The sequence below is a fragment of the Pelophylax lessonae genome, assembly GCF_965119305.1.
Source record: "Pelophylax lessonae genome assembly, chromosome: 3".
NCBI lineage: Eukaryota > Metazoa > Chordata > Amphibia > Anura > Ranidae > Pelophylax > Pelophylax lessonae.
The window spans coordinates 606180310-606197869 of NC_138770.1; the positions used below are offsets into that span (position 1 = coordinate 606180310).

General features: G+C 44.3%; 1 protein-coding gene across 3 annotated transcripts in view; it reads left to right on the top strand.

The window, feature by feature from the left end:
• ENAH (ENAH actin regulator) overlaps positions 1-17560 on the top strand; it is a 195036-nt gene that overhangs the window by 130688 nt on the left and 46788 nt on the right. Inside the window, exon 1 of one of the 3 annotated variants that reach the window (XM_082251234.1) lies at positions 6490-6626. The exons of the other annotated variants lie outside the window; for them this stretch is intronic. Coding sequence (XP_082107360.1) covers positions 6559-6626 — 68 coding nt within the window. The 5' untranslated portion in view covers positions 6490-6558. Of the gene's footprint in view, positions 1-6489; positions 6627-17560 lie in introns of those variants that run through there. 3 annotated transcript variants of the gene reach the window in all.

Consider the following 17560-nt stretch of genomic DNA (forward strand, 5'->3'; position numbering starts at 1 on the left):
TCACTAACGCGAAAGGGCGGAAGTAGAGAAGTCACCTCTTCAAGTAGGGCGGAAACACAGCACTGATCTGGCCGCCTTACAAAACGGTAAACAAAAACATAGGGATGGGACACAAAAATATAAAAAATTACCCATAGTACATTCAGTACATCTAAAAGGGATAATTGTACCAATCCATGTATATCATACAAAATTGCTGAATGTGCCGTGTACCATACATTGTGCGATGGATGTCGCCATCTTGTGGTGAAAAATGAATATAGCACTTAAAAATTGAAGTAGTGCTATAAACACACAGGTATATGAAACCAATATATGAGAAATATTCTAATTATTATTTGCACAATATATGATGCATAGCAAAAAAGGCAACCATGCATGCACAGACTACATTATAAAAACATTAATAAGACATGTATTTAAAACATCCTGCGAAAAAAACAGCCAAAAGAAATATAGGAAAAAATATATAATAAAAAATAATAGTAAAATCAACTATTATTAATAAATGAATTCCCATCCTATTCGACATTTAAGCCATGTGGCACATAAGTCTTGAGGGAATATATCCACCGAGTCTCCATACGTGAAATTTCAGGTTTCACGTTGGATCCTCTCCAGTGAGGGGTAAATTTGTCGATGGCAATAAATAGTGTGGTGTTGGGATTTCTATGATGGCAATTGATGGCAATGGTCATAGTGCTTGGACACACTATGACCAGGAAATCCCTTTTTAATATTTCCTACATGTTCCCCTAGCCTGGTCTGCATCTTCCTTATTGTTCTCCCCATGTACTGCTTACCACACTTACACTGTAGGAGGTAAACGACATTGGTGGTTGAACAAGTGATGAAGGAGTTGATGTTCTATTCCCGACCTGTGGCAGATGACGTAAATTTCTAAATTTTTTTACCCTTAAAGGAGTTGAGGGAACAAATATTACACCTATGACAGGGATAGTATCCCTTAAAATCACCAAAAAATGTCAGTCGAAGAGGTCTTTCAATGACATTGTTGGCAATCTTATGACTCCCCTGAAAATGACGCTGGGACGGTCTGTAAGGATGGGGCCCAGAATACGGTCACTTTTAATGACCGGCCAATGTTTCTTTATAATATTTTTGATTAAAAAATGAGTTTAAAAGGAAGTAACAAAAGAATTTTTAAAATTATGATTATTGTTCTTCCTTGGATTGGGGACTAATAGTTTTGAGCTGTCTGTAGCCAATGTTTCATTAATGATTATATCCAACTGCGTCTGGTCATAGCCCTTATCTAAAAATTTGGAAAATCATCGAGATGAGTGCAATTCCTGCGTAAATGCAGGAACTGCCCCTTGGGTATAGCCTTAAGCCAGGATTCGTGATGGCAGCTATTTTTTGGAATAAAACTTTCTGTCCGTTTTTAAAAAAAAAAAAAAAAAACGTGGTTGTGATGATTTTATCTTGTACCACCAAATTAAGGTCCAGAAACGTGATATGGGTCTTACTACTGGTGTGATCCAATTTGATTCCTCTATCATTGGTATTCAGACCAGAGATGAAGGAATCTAAGGAGGGGAGATCTCTTTCCCATAGGAGGAGGATGTCATCAATATATCGCCGCCACAGAACTAGCTGTAGCGGACGATCATGAAAGATGACATCCTCCTCCCATTTAGCCATGAACAGATTCACTAAACTGGGGGCAAATTTTGCCCCCATAGCGACTCCATGATTCTGAAGGTAATAGGTGTTATTGAACCAAAAGAAGTTATGGGTCATTGCAAACCTAATGATCTCAAGAATAACCTTCTTTTGTTCATGCAGAAGAGGGCTCCATAAGTCTAGATAGTATTGTACAGCTTCTAATCCTTGTTCATGATGGATTATGGTGTACAAGGACGCCACATCTGCTGTGGCCATAATGAATCCCTCCTTCCAAGTAATGTCCTGCATAATGTTAAGGACATGGGTAGTGTCCTTAAGATAGGGAGGAACTTTTTTTAACCAAAGGCTGCAAGAATTCATCTGCATATTTACCTACACGGGAACATAGGGAATCAATCCTGCTGCAATATGGCTACCTGGAGGTGTTCTGTACACAGAATGTGTACTGACCACACCCCAGAAACATAATTTCCTGCTCGTGTGATTGGCTCATAGATTTTCACAGACGTCTGCACTAAGATACAAGTCAGATTTCTGGCACCCCCTGCAACAAAAATGTCATTTTTAGTGAGATACTCCCAATAGGAACACATCTAAAGGGATGCAGGCCCAGCAGCTTTCCTCATTAGAGCCCTGCAACTGCCACAGCTGATAGATAATTATGAAACCACTCCCATTTGACCCACTTAGCACAGAGGAGCAAACAATGATTTCTTCAGAATAACTAAAGGTAGGAATCTGCAGCAAAGTTTGTTAAAATCCCTGCAATTTACAGAGATCGCCCAGAGGGGAATGTTTTTTTTCCTCAAGAAAAGTGGAGTTATGCTTTTAAGCATTGCCACCAGTTCACAGATTAGGCAACAGGTGGTATTGAAGACCAATTCTGGGCTGGCTTTCGGAAGTAAGCCAGTACTTGGAGTCGGGCATGACGGTGTGAGTGACCGCTTAGCGCACAGTGCTGTATCCCTGGCCCCATTTAGGTATTGGCTGGGAGATTCTTCAGCTGAAAACTAAATGCAAACAAAGGGCCAGCAGCTCTGACCTGAGGAAGCAAAGCTCTACCTTTACCAAAGATAGCTGCCTCCCCACAGAGACCCAGTGCAGAACAAGGCATATTAAAATGACACTAAACAAGATCTATATTGTCCAAAGATCATCCATACATCTCCATTACCTAATGGCTTTGTAATTTTTCTTTTTTATTGTGTTAATTTTTGGTCTCCCTGTAAAATCCGAACCCCTCCCTTTTCCCATCATTTCCATTTTGTTTGGAATGGGCTGTGGATATTAGTTGGGGTTATGTGCCTTGCTCTAGGCACACTCCAAATCCCCGTAGATTATCTCAGAATGAGCAAGAGGGGGGGTGGCTACATTCCTACGTACAGTTGGGACCATGGAGAAGAAATGTAGCCAAGAAAAAAAAAAATGAAACATTTGAGGCTCGGAGGTAGCTAAGAGCAATATAAGATTGCTTGAATTTTTTTTTTTTTTTGTGTAATCAGTTTAGTCTATTAAGGGGGGAAAGATCAGAAGAAGTAAGACAACAGGCAATACTAGTGACTAGTCCTTAGTTCTCTTGATTTCTTTATTCTTGGGCATAACTTTTCAGTGTTCGGGTCTTTTTTTTTTTTTTTTTCTTTTTTTAAAGTCCACTCCATCTTTACCAATGTCCGATGTACACAGCACTTTATATAAACCGCATTCCTGATCCCTGCCTGGAAAGAGGAAGTATAGTCGTTTGGAGAAATTGGTTTATGCATACAGGGTGACTCCAGACCTCAGGATTCTGGGAGCCACTGTTGGTTATAGATATTCTGTGAAAGTTGACCATATGTTGATTCTGGGGTTATAGATCTACTGCGATTCCAGATTTACCACAAGTGAACCCCATAGCTGTATGAATTGGTATCATGATTCATCATGATTTGTCAGATATATATGGACTGCCTTAGATTTTAGAGGCATTGGGGCTGCAGTGGTTAACTAACATTGTCTTATGACTTTTTGTGCATGTATTTATCATGTTTTACTGAACATATGTCCTTTGATACATTTTTTGTATGTCTGTGAAATAAATGATTCATATTTTTAGAGAATTGTTGTATTTATTTCCATCGGGATCAGCACTCACTATTAGCCTCTAAAGTCCCAACCTGTTTGAAAATGAGAGATCTCAATGATTTGTGGGATTCTCTCATTCCCCTCTTCTCTTTTTTCAATTGCATTTACAGGGATGTGGCAATAGTGGGACCCTGAGTATGTCTTATCCATTTTTCATTTTCCAGTTATAGATCTACTGCCAGTGACCTAGCTGCTGATGGAGCAAACTTTAGGAATTTTATTGTGTAGCAGGCAGCCTGGAATTTACTGCCCCCCTTTCCCAAACGGGGTGACAAGTTGTACCAGAGAACATAGTGCTGTAGGTGCCCTGTACTCTGGAAACTAGTATGGTGCAGAATGGTTTCCCCATAGAATCCTGTTTTATATACTTTCATGCAATCTAGGGATCCCCAAAATTTGCTCTTGGACCTATTACATGCCACTCGTTGTCCTGGATTTTAAACCACATGCTGAGTTTTGTCTGGATGATGTCTACAAATTTTTGCTGTTTTTCTCCATTTCTCTCTCAGGCTTTCTGTCAGAGCTCCGCTTCAGTGAAGAATGTCTTTGAAGCTTCACATGTGTGTTTTTGAAGCCGATGTGTGTGTAGGTGATGGTATTTATAGAAGCGCATTCAGTCATAGATATTTATAGCACCTCTGTAGCCATGGCCTGGCAGCCTTCAGGCTTTTGCTGGCCTTCCCCCAGTGCAACGCTTAATCCTTATGGAGATTTTTTCCGAACTGGATTTTGTGTCCTTGATGTATTTCACTCACATTAAGCAATAAGTATGCGTAGGACATATGTGTTTACACAACAAACCTAGTCCACCATTAGCCGCTTCAAAAGCGACGGTGTTGAATTTGACGTAGGCAATAGCAACCTACTATATATATATTTCCAATTACTGAAGTTTTTTTTTTTTTTTTTTTTTTTTTTTTGAAAGGGAAGATTCTAATTTGTTGATTTGGGGTATTGCAAGTGCTTAGTTTATTACCTTAGCAGAACTTTTGTGTTTCTGAGAATGTTTATTGGCCATTCACAATTTATCTGTATATACAGGCAAAGCCCAGCCTGTGTATACTGTCTTGTGGCCTTATGATGGTGGCATACAAACTGAGTACCATTTTGAATTGTTACAATGAAATTTCAGCAAAATGGCTATCCTGCTATTTTCACTTTGATTTTTGGGGTGTCTGAGTTCAGCCCTCTGTAAGTTGATCATTTTAAATTCCATCAAACGATGTGGCATCCTTTCCTTCCTAACACATTACCCAGTCCATATCAGTATAGATATCCAGCATGATATTTTTGAGATCTGATGTGTTTTCCCTTCATTTTTTTGAGGTGTGTGTGTGTGTGTGTGTGTGTGTGTATACACAAACACGCTCTGCAGCAAGCCATCGACCCTTCGCGGGGGGGCGTGACAGGTGGATTGTGACCACGGCTGTGCCTTCCACAACCTCCGCTTCCTCACCTCCCACTCTCCTGTTAAATGCAGAGTGGGAGGTGAGGGCTGGAGCTGCTCAGTGATTGGTTGCTAGGTGGTCCTAGCAACCAATCACCAGCTTACTATTCTGAACCACGTCAGCTTCCGCCTTCCACCCAGCACTATGCTGTCTTCTGATCTCCGCTCTGATGACCACACGCTGGCATGTAAGTGCTAACTACACAGCGCTGTGTGTATGTAAGGGGGGGGGGACAGAGGACACTACGGGGGGGTCCTGGAGGGGCTTGATGTGAAGGGGGTCAGACGGGTTTTTTTTGGGGGGGTACAGGACACCACTGGGGGGAGGGAGGGGGCAGAGGAAACTATAATGGGGGGTATAGGACACTACAGTGGGGAGAGGGGGTATGTGAAGGGGGCAGAGGACACTGCATTTTGGGGGTTACAGAACAATACTGTGGGGGTGGAGGACACAATGAGGGGGGGGATGCCACCCCCCCCCCCCCAGGGGTTTATGCCATAATGTCCTAGTATGCAAAGCATATTGGCACATTATGGCAAACTTGCCTTTTTAAAAAAGCACTGCGGCGTTAGGCCTTGTTCTTTAGAGAGATGTATGGCCTCCTCACTGCCTGTTTTAACCAGCTAAATGGACTACTAATGCAATGTGCGTGGTTGCAGCGTGGGCCAATTCACTTGAATGAGTCATAGGTGGCAGTGCCCACCGAATGAAACTGGGTGTAATTCTTAGTGCAAAGTTTTGCAGTATGTGTACACCCCTGATTGCTGCCTTTCCTGTTATAGGAAGATAGGTTAAAAAGGCAGTAAAAATACAGCGCAACCATGGGGTTTTAGTTTCCCTAATCATTAGTGTGAAGGAGCCCTAATGCTCCTGACAGACAGCATTGTATATCCTTTTGATTTTACTCATAGTTTGACTTTAACACAAATGCCAATAACCACTTCATTTCAGATGTCTCTATTACCACAATTGCAAGGAACCGCTGTCATTCATATCTCAAACTGTTGACATTTCATGTTATGAAATGAATGGAATGTGTTTACAGTTGAGACTATATATTCAATACTGTCCTATTATATTCTATTAGTAACTTAGTCTACATGACTTCATCCCACCACAAGCCAATCAGTGTGTGCTTTGTAATCGGCAGTACAGCTGGCTGTGAACAGAAGCACATGCTAAGAATGACATGAAGATGACTCAGACGCAGAGCAGGTCTCACGGTGTCAGTAAGGCTTGCATACGCTATTAATAGTTAGGAAGTCACTTGGAAGGCTAGCACCGCTTATAAAGAGAAAGCGAGCACTACGAAGCAAGATTCCCCGGGAGTCTCCCAAAAATGAAGCCCTACGGATGTTACATTGTACTCCAACAGGGAAATGGACCAAAAGTAGATCGACTTTTGCTGTAAGTACACCTAGACTAGAAGGTTTCTAGATTAATTGTTGCTGTTTTCAGCAAATTATAGCTATAACTGGGAATGATCAGGTATCTAATCTGATTCTATAGTGGAATCAAAGTTCTGGCATGGATTATTTTCCCAGTCCGTTATTACTGACCCCCACCCATTGCTTTCACAAGTCATAAACTCACAAGCTCAGCTACAGTGTTGGTGCGTGTTTTTACTATCAGCATAGAGAGCTAAGTGTTCTAGTGTCCTCAGGACCATCTGCCACATCCCTGGGAATATCAACCCCAGAAAAGCAAAAAAAAAAAACCTGGGTGGGACTTTATAGGCAGAAAAGAAAGAAATGGAGTAATAAGAATGTAAAATCAAAAAAATTATTGCACAAAATCTTAGTCATATAATCACTAAGATTTTGTGCAAAAAAATTTGAATTTTACAATTATTACTCTATTTCTTTTCTACCTATAAAGTCCCACCCAGGGTTTTTTTTGCTTTTCTGGGTTTCATGTTTTTACTATGATCGTCCTACAGAATGATCATGCTTTTGTCAGACCCTTCATCCACAGCCTTCCGTTTATGGGCTCCTCAATGGATGTGATATATTTAGGAGCTGTGTACAAAGATCAGAGCTGACCTTAAAAGACCCATGTTGCTTTCCACAACCAGTGTCCTATAGTGCAGTGGTCCTCAACCCTGGTCCTCAGGGCCCACTAACAGGCCAGGTTTGCAAGATAACTGAAATACATCACAGGTGATATAATTTGCTGCTCTGTGATTGCAGTACTCCAGTCTGCATCTCCCCAAGGTAATACTTAAAATCTGGCCTGTTAGTGGGCCCTGAGGACCGGAGTTGAGGACCACTGCTATAGTGGATCTAAAAAGCTCTAGAGCAGCCGTTTTCAATGCAGAGGAACCCTTGAAATAGCTTTCCGATCTTAGGCAACCCCTTCTAAAAATGGTCAATAGAATGTCCCTTACACTTGTGGTCATTTGGAAGAATAACCCCCTTATAGATGACTAAAAAGATCAATGGCGTCAGTGAGAGCTTATCTAAGAGGCAGAAATTTCTAATCGCTCAAGGAACCCCTAGCACCTTCTGAAGAAATCCTAGGGTTCCATGGAACCCTGGTGGAGATAGGCTGCTCTAGAGTTTTATAAAAAATGAAGCAAAGTAGTCCAAAGCAACCAAAGTTTGACAAGTAAAACCTAATTGATTGCTATGGGCATTTCCATTTCTGCTCAGAATTTCTTTGCAACAGTTTAACCTGACTTTTGTTCTACATAAAAACTACGAGGACTTGTCACTTATTGACTAAAGTTCTTTTTGTTTAGATGAATTTAGTGCACTGAACTGCTTATTCTTGGGATCTGTGAGTTGTCAGAGTCCCCTTATATAACATGAAAAGACTTGTGTGATCGCCAGGTCCCAGGCTTGCAGCTTTATGCCTAGTACACACAATCAGAAAATCGAATGACAAAAATCACTTTTAGAGTGATCTATGATAATCTGATCATTAGTACACAGCTTTCGATAGCTGATCACAATAGTTCATCAAATATCCGAAGGGACAAGTACGAAGATTTTTCTCATACAATACCAGATCGTACGATTTTTGTTTTAGCCACTTGCCGACCTCCCATATATACTGCGGCAGGCTGGCTCGGCTGCGCAAATTGTCGTACCTGTACAGCGGTTTGGGGGAGCGCTCCTGGGGGCAAGCGACCGCCCCCACTAGGCAGCGGAGTTGCCGATCCACGGCACCCCCGATTGCTCCCCGCTGAGAGAGAACGTCTGTCAGCTGTTGTAAACACAGCAGACCGTTGTTCTCTCTGAAATGACCACAGAGCGCCTGTGATCCTCCTATAAAGGGATCACAGGTCTCTGTGTTCATTTCACAGGTCCCTCCCCCATACAGTTAGAAAACACTCCTCTAGGCTCACACTTAACCCTTTGATCACCCCTAGGTTAACCCCTTCCCTGCCAGTGTCATTGTTAACGGTAACAGTGCATATTTTTAGCACTGACTACTGTAGTAATGTCACTGGTTCCCCCCAAAAGTGTCAAATGTCAGGGGTCCGATCTGTCCACCGCAATGTCGCAGTCCCGCTAAAAAACGCAAATTGTCGCTATTACTAGTAAAAACAAATATAAAAAATAAAAATGACATAAATATTTCCCCTAGTTCGTAGACGCAATAACTTTTGCGCAAACCAATTAAAAAACGCTTATTGGGATTTGCATGCTAGTCGTCCTCATCTGGGTCTCGACCTGACTGCAGTTCGTTGTCGTAACCAACTTGAGTGGGCAAATTCTCACATTCGATGGCGTCTGGCACTTTGGAGAGGTGTTCTCTTCACGGGTTAATCCCGGTTTTCACTGTACAGGGCAGATGGCAGACTGTGTGTATGGTGTTGTGTGGGTGAGCGGTTTGCTGATGTCAATGTTGTGGATCGAGTGGCCCATGGGTGGTGGTGGGGTTTTGGTATGGACAACGAACACCGGTGCATTTTATTGATGGCATTTTGAATGCACAGATACGTGACAAAATCCTGAAGCCCATCATAAAAATTCATCATAAACAATCACCTCATGTGACAGCATGATGATGCACAGCCCCATGTTGCAAGGATCTGTAGATAATTCCTGGAAGCTGAAAACATCCCAGCTCTTGCCCGACCAGCATACTCACCAGACATGCCACCCATTGAGCATGTTGGGGATGCTCTGGATCGGCGCATATGACCGTGTATTCCAGGTCCTGCCAATATCCAGCCACTTCGCACAGCCATTGAAGAGGAGTGGACCAACATTCCAAAGGCCACAATCAACAACCTGATCAACTTTATGTGAAGGAGATGTGTTGCACTGCATGAGGCAAATGGTGGTCACACCAGATACTGACTGGTTTTCGGGCCCCCTTAATACAGTAAAACTGCATATTTTAGAGTGGCCTTTGTGACCAGCCTAAGGCACACCTGTGCAATAATCACACTGTCTAATCAGCATCTTGATATGTCACACCTGAGAGGTGGATGGATTATCTCGGCAAAGGAGAAGTGCTCACTAACACAGATTTAGCCAGATTTTTGAACAATATTTGAGAGAAATAGGCCTTCTGTGTAAATAAAAAAAGTCTTAGATCTTTGAGTTCAGCTTATAAAAAATGGGGGCAAAAACAAAAGTGTTGAGTTTATAATTTTGTTCAGTGTATATAAGAACTGTCAAACGGCGGAGGAGGCATTTGGTGGTGGTCAGTGAGCCACCCCTCAGTGAGTGTGGAGCGTTTTTGTTTTGGTAGTGCTCTACTCATAGTAGTCACATAAAAGGTGGGGGGTGGGATCTGGGGGCCCCCATATTTTCCGATGAGCTCCCTGCCTGCCAACCCCCACAGCCCAGGTTTGTGGGGAAGAGACCCTTGTCCCCATCAACATGGGGACAAGGTGCTTTGAGGCCCCAAAGCACCCCCCCCCCACCACCATTATGGGGCTATGTGGCCTAGTTAGATTCAGGAGATGGGGGCGCTCACTCGTCACCCACCCCCACCCCCCCCCCCCGACCTGCCAGGCTGCGTGCTCAGATAAGAGTCTGGTATGAATTATTGTTTGTTTGTTTTTTTTTTTGTTTTTTTGGTGTGGGGTTCCCCTTAGAGTCCGTACCAGCAATTGCAACTGTGAGTCCATTTAAATGCGATTTGACCCCCTTTTTTTTTTTTAAGAAAAGTCATTTTTGCTGCAGCATGTTTTATTTATGCTACAGATGTGTCACTTTACAGGCAGATTAAGGCCCCTTTCACACTGTAGAGTCTGTTTTTCTCAGCGGGGGATCGATCCGCCGATCCCCCACTGAGCAGGCGGATGGCCCCATAAAGATGCATGCATCCACCTGTCTGTTTTTTTTTTTTTTTTTTTTGGCGGATCTGAATGGTCCGCCTGTGTGAAAGGGGCCTAAGGGGATCCCCCAGGCACTTTTTTTTTTTATTTTAGTTGTTTTTTGTTAAGCATCAAAATCATGCCTAGAAAAAATTAGTTTTTTTTAAAACGTTGTTTGCATTGATACATGTTCCACAGGGCAGTACCCGGACCCCTATAACCCTAATGTGGCCAATTACTTGCATATATGCCTTCAAAATGGGCACTTTTGATTTATCAAGAACTCACTGGCTGACTGACTTTGACAGCAGCGGGAGCCAATGGTGTTGGGCTACTGTCTCAGCCAGTGAGGCGGGTAGTCCCGGGCAGCCAAGGCACTCCTGCAACATCGCTGGATATAGATGGACCTCAGGCAAGTATTATAGGGGCTAAGGGGGAGGGGGTGGCTGCTGCACACACAATGCTTTTTATTTTAATGCATAGACAAACACTTTTACACAAAGAAGGTGCATAGGAAGAGTGGGAAAGCAGAGTGCTGGAATTTTAAGGCTACGTTCACATGTGGGCGTAGCGGATCGCGGGCAGAATCACTGCGATTCTGCCAGCGATCCAGAAATAATTGCAAATCTCGGGACGCCTGTGCGATGCCCATGATTTGCAATGGCACCCCAAATGCTGTGCGATGTTGCCACGATTTCACCTGCCGAATTACGGTAACATCGCGCAAACAGAATCGCGGGACGCATGACGCACAAAAGAAGCTCTTGTTCCTTTTTTGGGCGTCATGCATCCCCCTCTTCTGTTTGCGTGATGTTACATACATAGTTACATAGTAGTTGAGGTTGAATAAAGACCATAGTCCATCCAGTTCAACCTGTGTAGATGTGTGTGGCCGTAATCATCTCTCATACCCCTGAATGTTTTTCTCCTTGACATGTACATCTAAGAGTCTTTTGAAAGCCACCATACCTCCCGCAGAAACCACCTCTTGTGGTAGAGAATTCCACAATCTTGTAGCCCTAACAGTAAAGAACCCCCCACGTTGCCTGAGGTTAAAACGCTTCTCCAATCGCATTGAATGCCCTAGAGTCCTCATGCAATCCTTTCAACTGAATAGCTTTTTTTCTATGCTGAGATCACCATTGAGATATTTATAAATTGCTATCATGTCCCCTCTCAGGCGTCTCTTCTCCAGGGAGAATAAATCAAGCGATTGCAGATGCTCTTCATAATTAAGGCCCTCCAATCCCCTAATTAGTTTAGTTGCCCTTCTCTGGACTCTCTCCAGCTCCAACACATCCCTCCTGAGCACTGGTGACCAGAACTGGACGGAGTACTCCAGATGTGGTCGGACCAGAGTTTTCTAAAGTGGAAGGATTATAGTCTTATCTCTGCAATACATCCCTTTTTTTATGCATGCTAATATTCTGCCGGCTTTGGCAGCTACCGCTTGACATTGCATGCTATTGCCTAGTCTATCCTCTACCAAGACTCCCAGATCTTTCTCCATTTTTGATTCCCCCAAAGGTTCCCCCCCTAAAGTATATTGTGATTTTATGCTTTTAGTCCCCAAGTGCAAAACCTTACACTTCTCCACATTAAACCTCATTTGCCATGTCGTTGCCCACTGTTATTTTGTCCAGGTCATTCTGTAAGATATCTGCTTCATGCTGTGCAGTTATTGCCCTGCCCAATTTTGTGTCATCTGCAAAAACTGATATAGAACTACTGATTCCGTCCTCAATGCTGTTTATGAATAAATTGAACAAGGTTGGTCCCAGGACTGAGCCTTTGGGGACCCCACTTACCACCTCAGACCAGTCTGAGTATGCGCTATTTATTACCACCCTTTGGACACGCCCTTTTAGCCAGTTCCGTATCCAAGAGCAAACCCTGCTGTCGATGCCTGCAGACCTTATTTTGTAAATTAAGCGCTTGTGGGGAACTGTATCAAACGCCTTAGCGAAATCCAGGTACACCACATCCACTGGTCTCCCCCTATCTAACTCACAGCTCACCTCCTCATAGAATGTTAAGAGATTGGTTTGACAAGAACGCCAAATTAATAAACCCGTGCTGATTACTGCTGAAGATGTTGTTGTCTTTAGCAAACTCTACGATATAGTCCCTTATCATCCCCTCCAGAAGTTTTCATACTATCGATGTCAGACTGACAGGCCTATAATTTCCCGGGACATGCCTCTGCTCTTTTTTGAATATCGGTACCACATTTGCTTTCCTCCAATCCCCTGGTAAATTTCCTGTCCTAATACTGTCAGCAAAGATCACGAACAGTGGTCTAGATATAACCTTACTAAGTTCTTTGAGTACTCTTGGATGTACGCCATCCGGGCCTGGTGATTTGTGTTAATTTTTATCCAGCCTTTTCCTGATTTCACCCTCTGTTAGCCATAGCGGCAAGTCCTGTGTATTACTACTAACCATACAGTCATGGTCAGTGTACCCCTCCTTTTCATGTGTAAAGACTGACGAGAAAAAAGCGTTCAGCACGGTTGCTTTTTCAGTGTCCTCTGTAACCATCCTCCCATCATCGTTAATTATGTGTGCAACATGCTCTGCCCTAGTTTTTTTTTGCTGTTGATATATTTAAAGAATTTCTTTGGGTTCTCTTTACTATTCTCCGCTATTTGTCTCTCAAAGTTGATTTTAGCCGTTTTGATTTCGTACTTGCATTTCTTATTTGCCTCCTTGTATTGCTCGAAAGCCAATACTGTGCCCTCTGATTTATATTTCTTGAAGGCCATTTCTTTTCCCCTAATAAGTTTTTTTAACATTTATGGTTTAGCCAGCCAGGTTTGGCTTTATCTCTTCTAAATTTATTTCCCATAGGAATGCACTGCAAGATGCATTTGTTTAATATGTTCCTAAAGCATTCCCATTTTTCCTCTGTGGTCAGTGTTCCCAGGGTTTGGTTCCAGTTTACCCTTTCCATCATTGAGCGCAATTTGGGAAAGTTTGCCCTTCTGAAGTTTAGGGTTCTTATCAGGGCAGCCATCAGAAATGTTGGGGCCCCTTACACAGCTTTAGGACTGGGCCCCCCGGTGCTTGACCACCAACCTTCCCCATGGCCCGCCAACTGGCTGCCCCAGCAAATCTGCCCACTGGCCATCTTACCAAGTAAAGTAGATTTTAAGAAAAATCAGAAGATGAAGGGGGGGGGGGGAAACCACTTTACAGTAAAGGTGCAACAATGGTAACATTTCCATAATTTAAACCACAGTTCCCAGTCCACCACAGTGCCCCGTACATCACCGTGCCGCTTACATAACAGTGCCCTGTAAATCACTGTGCCCCCTATACATCACTGTGCCCCCTATACATCACTGTCCCGCTTACATAACAGTGCCCCGTACATCACAGTGCTCATACATCATGGCCACTTACATCACAGTGCTGCTTACATCACAGGGCCCATATATAAAACAGTGCAGCTTACATCACAGTGATCTGTATAACAGTGCAGCTTACATCACAGTGATCTGTATAACAGTGCAGCTTACATCACAGTGATCTGTATAACAGTGCAGCTTACATCACAGTGATCTGTATAACAGTGCAGCTTACATCACAGTGATCTGTATAACAGTGCTGCTTACAACAAGGTGCCAATAAATCAATGCCACTTACATCACAGTGCCGCTTACATCACAGTGCTGCTTACATCAATGCCACTTACATCACAGTGCTGCTTACATCAATGCCGCTTACATCACAGTGCTGCTTACATCAATGCCACTTACATCAATGCCGCTTACATCACAGTGCTGCTTACATCAATGCCACTTACATCAATGCCACTTACATCACAGTGCTGCTTATATCACAGTGCCAATACATCAATGCCACTTACATCACAGTGCCCATAAATCAGTGCCCCATACATCACAGTGCCCGTTAATCAATGTGCTCCTTTATGCCACAGTACCCCTTTTTTTGCAAGCCTTCCCTGCAGAGTACCACCTTGGTAAGTCATAGGCACTGATCAGCCTGGGTGTCCTCTCCCTTCTGTCTCAAGCCAGCAGCCGCTACAATGCTCACAGTGGACGGAGACTGGAGGTGCTGCAGATCTGGAAGGAAGGCGAGAGCTGGCCAACTTAACAAGCGGGTACTTATCCACTTGTTAGTTTTAAAAGGCTCCCGCACTCTCTGCAGATAGTCCTGCAGCACCTCCCACTCCCTGTGAGTATGGCAGTGGTGGCTGGCGGGAGACCTAGCAAAAAGGACACAACTGCTAAGTGGTGGACCGTGGCCCTGACAGGACTTTCATTTGGCATGGACCGTGGCCCCATTTAGTGTTCCCTACGAAGTACCAAGAGCCTCTCATGGGCCCAAATGTCAGTCCGCCCCAATCCCTGTCCACAATGTATCCCCATCCCCACCCGGATTATCCATCCCTGTCCACAATGTATCCCCATCCCCACCCGGATTTATCCATCCCTGTCCACAATGTATCCCCATCCCCACCCGGATTTATCCATCCCTGTCCACAATGTATCCCCATCCCTGTCCACAATGTATCCCCATCCCTGTCCACAATGTATCCCCATCCGGATTTATCCATCCCTGTCCACAATGTATCCCCATCCCTGTCCACAATGTATCCCCACCCGGATTTATCCATCCCTGTCCACAATGTATCCCCATCCCTGTCCACAATGTATCCCCATCCGGATTTATCCATCCCTGTCCACAATGTATCCCCATCCCTGTCCACAATGTATCCCCATCCCCACCCGGATTTATCCATCCCTGTCCACAATGTATCCCCATCCCCACCCGGATTTATCCATCCCTGTCCACAATGTATCCCCATCCGGATTTATCCATCCCTGTCCACAATGTATCCCCATCCCTGTCCACAATGTATCCCCATCCGGATTTATCCATCCCTGTCCACAATGTATCCCCATCCCCACCCGGATTTATCCATCCCTGTCCACAATGTATCCCCATCCGGATTTATCCATCCCTGTCCACAATGTATCCCCATCCCCACCCGGATTTATCCATCCCTGTCCACAATGTATCCCCATCCGGATTATCCATCCCTGTCCACAATGTATCCCCATCCCTGTCCACAATGTATCCCCATCCGGATTTATCCATCCCTGTCCACAATGTATCCCCATCCCTGTCCACAATGTATCCCCACCCGGATTATCCATCCCTGTCCACAATGTATCCCCATCCCTGTCCACAATGTATCCCCACCCGGATTATCCATCCCTGTCCACAATGTATCCCCATCCCCACCCGGATTATCCATCCCTGTCCACAATGTATCCCCATCCCCACCCGGATTATCCATCCCTCTCCAGGATTCTGGTCGGGGATGGGGATACATTGTGGACAGGGAAGGATAAATCCGGGTGGGGATGGGGATACATTGTGGACAGGGATGGAGGAATCGGGCCTGGATGGGGATGATGGGAGTTGCAGTGTGATAATGGATGAGGATGATTCTGGGTGGGGATGAGAGTTACTAAGTGAAGAGGCTCACCACAATGTAATTCCTTTCCCCACTTACAATCACCCCCAGCCATTTTTACATTGCACCTCCATCATGTCTGGAGTTCTGTGTCCCATCAGGAGTGCAAACAAAGCACTGGAGGAACAGCAGCAGGCTGCAGCACATCACACATAGAACACTCAGTGACTTTTACCCTCCAAGCCGATCTTCACTCTGCTCCATGGCATGCACCTGTGAGGGCTGGAGCCACTTCCTCCATTAGGCAGATAACCACACCCCCATGCTGAGTGCTGGCCAATCAGCTACTGCCCAAACGTTTTTTTAAGAACCAGGCTCCACCTCAGGCACAGAGGTTATTGAAGCTTGCCAGGATCTACCCGCGGTCACTGGGAGGAGAAGAAAGCCTGTATGTAGGTATTTCTTCTCCTTCGCTCCTCAGTCAGAGTACTGCAGCGAGAGGGGGGAGGATTATTACTGACTAGAACACCCCCACCAAGCAAACACACGGCACAAACCCCAAGCAATATCTAGAGCCCAGGTTGTCCTGAACTCCTTCCTCCGAGATTAGGTCTGGGTCATTCGTGATCAATAGATCCAGGACTGCATTTTCTCTAGTAGGAGAATCCACCAACTGAGACATGTAGTTGTCCTGTAACGTTTCCGTGAATAGACTGGCCTTCTGTGAGTGTGTAGTCCCCTCTTCCCAGTCAATGTCGGGATAATTGAAGTCCCCCAATATGATGACTGATCCCAGTTTTGAACTTTACCCAACAGTAATATAAATTCCAGCTCTACCTCCTCCCTTTGGTTGGGTGGCCTATAGCAAACCCCCACAATTACTTTTCCCTTTACTTCTTCCCTATGGAGTTCTATCCACACGGATTCTAATGCCCCATACACACGTGCAGATTATCTGCAGACTTTTGTCTGCAGACTTACCAAAACCATATAATATGAGGTCAAACCTAAACACTTTCAATTTGTATGCAATCCGGCAGGCCCTTGCACTACATAGAAAAGGTAAGTCTGCAGACAAAAGTCTGCAGATAATCTGCACGTGTGTATGGGGCATAACTCCATACTCATCCCTTCCATAATATCACTCCTCTCTCTCTCACCCTTACATTTTTCTTGACATAGAAATACCCCTCTTTTTCCTACCCTGTCCTTCCGGTACACCGAATACCCTTGGATATTGGCCAGCCAGTCATGTGAGGGGTCGAACCAAGTTTCCGTTATTCCCCCAAGGTCTATGTCGTCCTCATGTACTAACATTTCCAACTCATCCATTTTATTAGCTAGGCTCCTGGCATTTGCATATACCCCTCTTAGTTTTGTGGAAGTTGATAGTGAATGGCGATTATTTTAATTCCTGTTTGGTCTGAGGTTTTCCCGCACAGACCCCCCAATTGACGTTATGGAACTACTGTCGCTGTTGACTACTACCTTCTGTTACAGCGATTCGGCAGGCGGAAATCGTGGCAACATCGCACAGCGTTTGGGGTGCTATTGCAAATCCAGGGCATCGCACAGGTGTCCCGCGATTTGCATTGATTTCCGGATCGCGGGCAG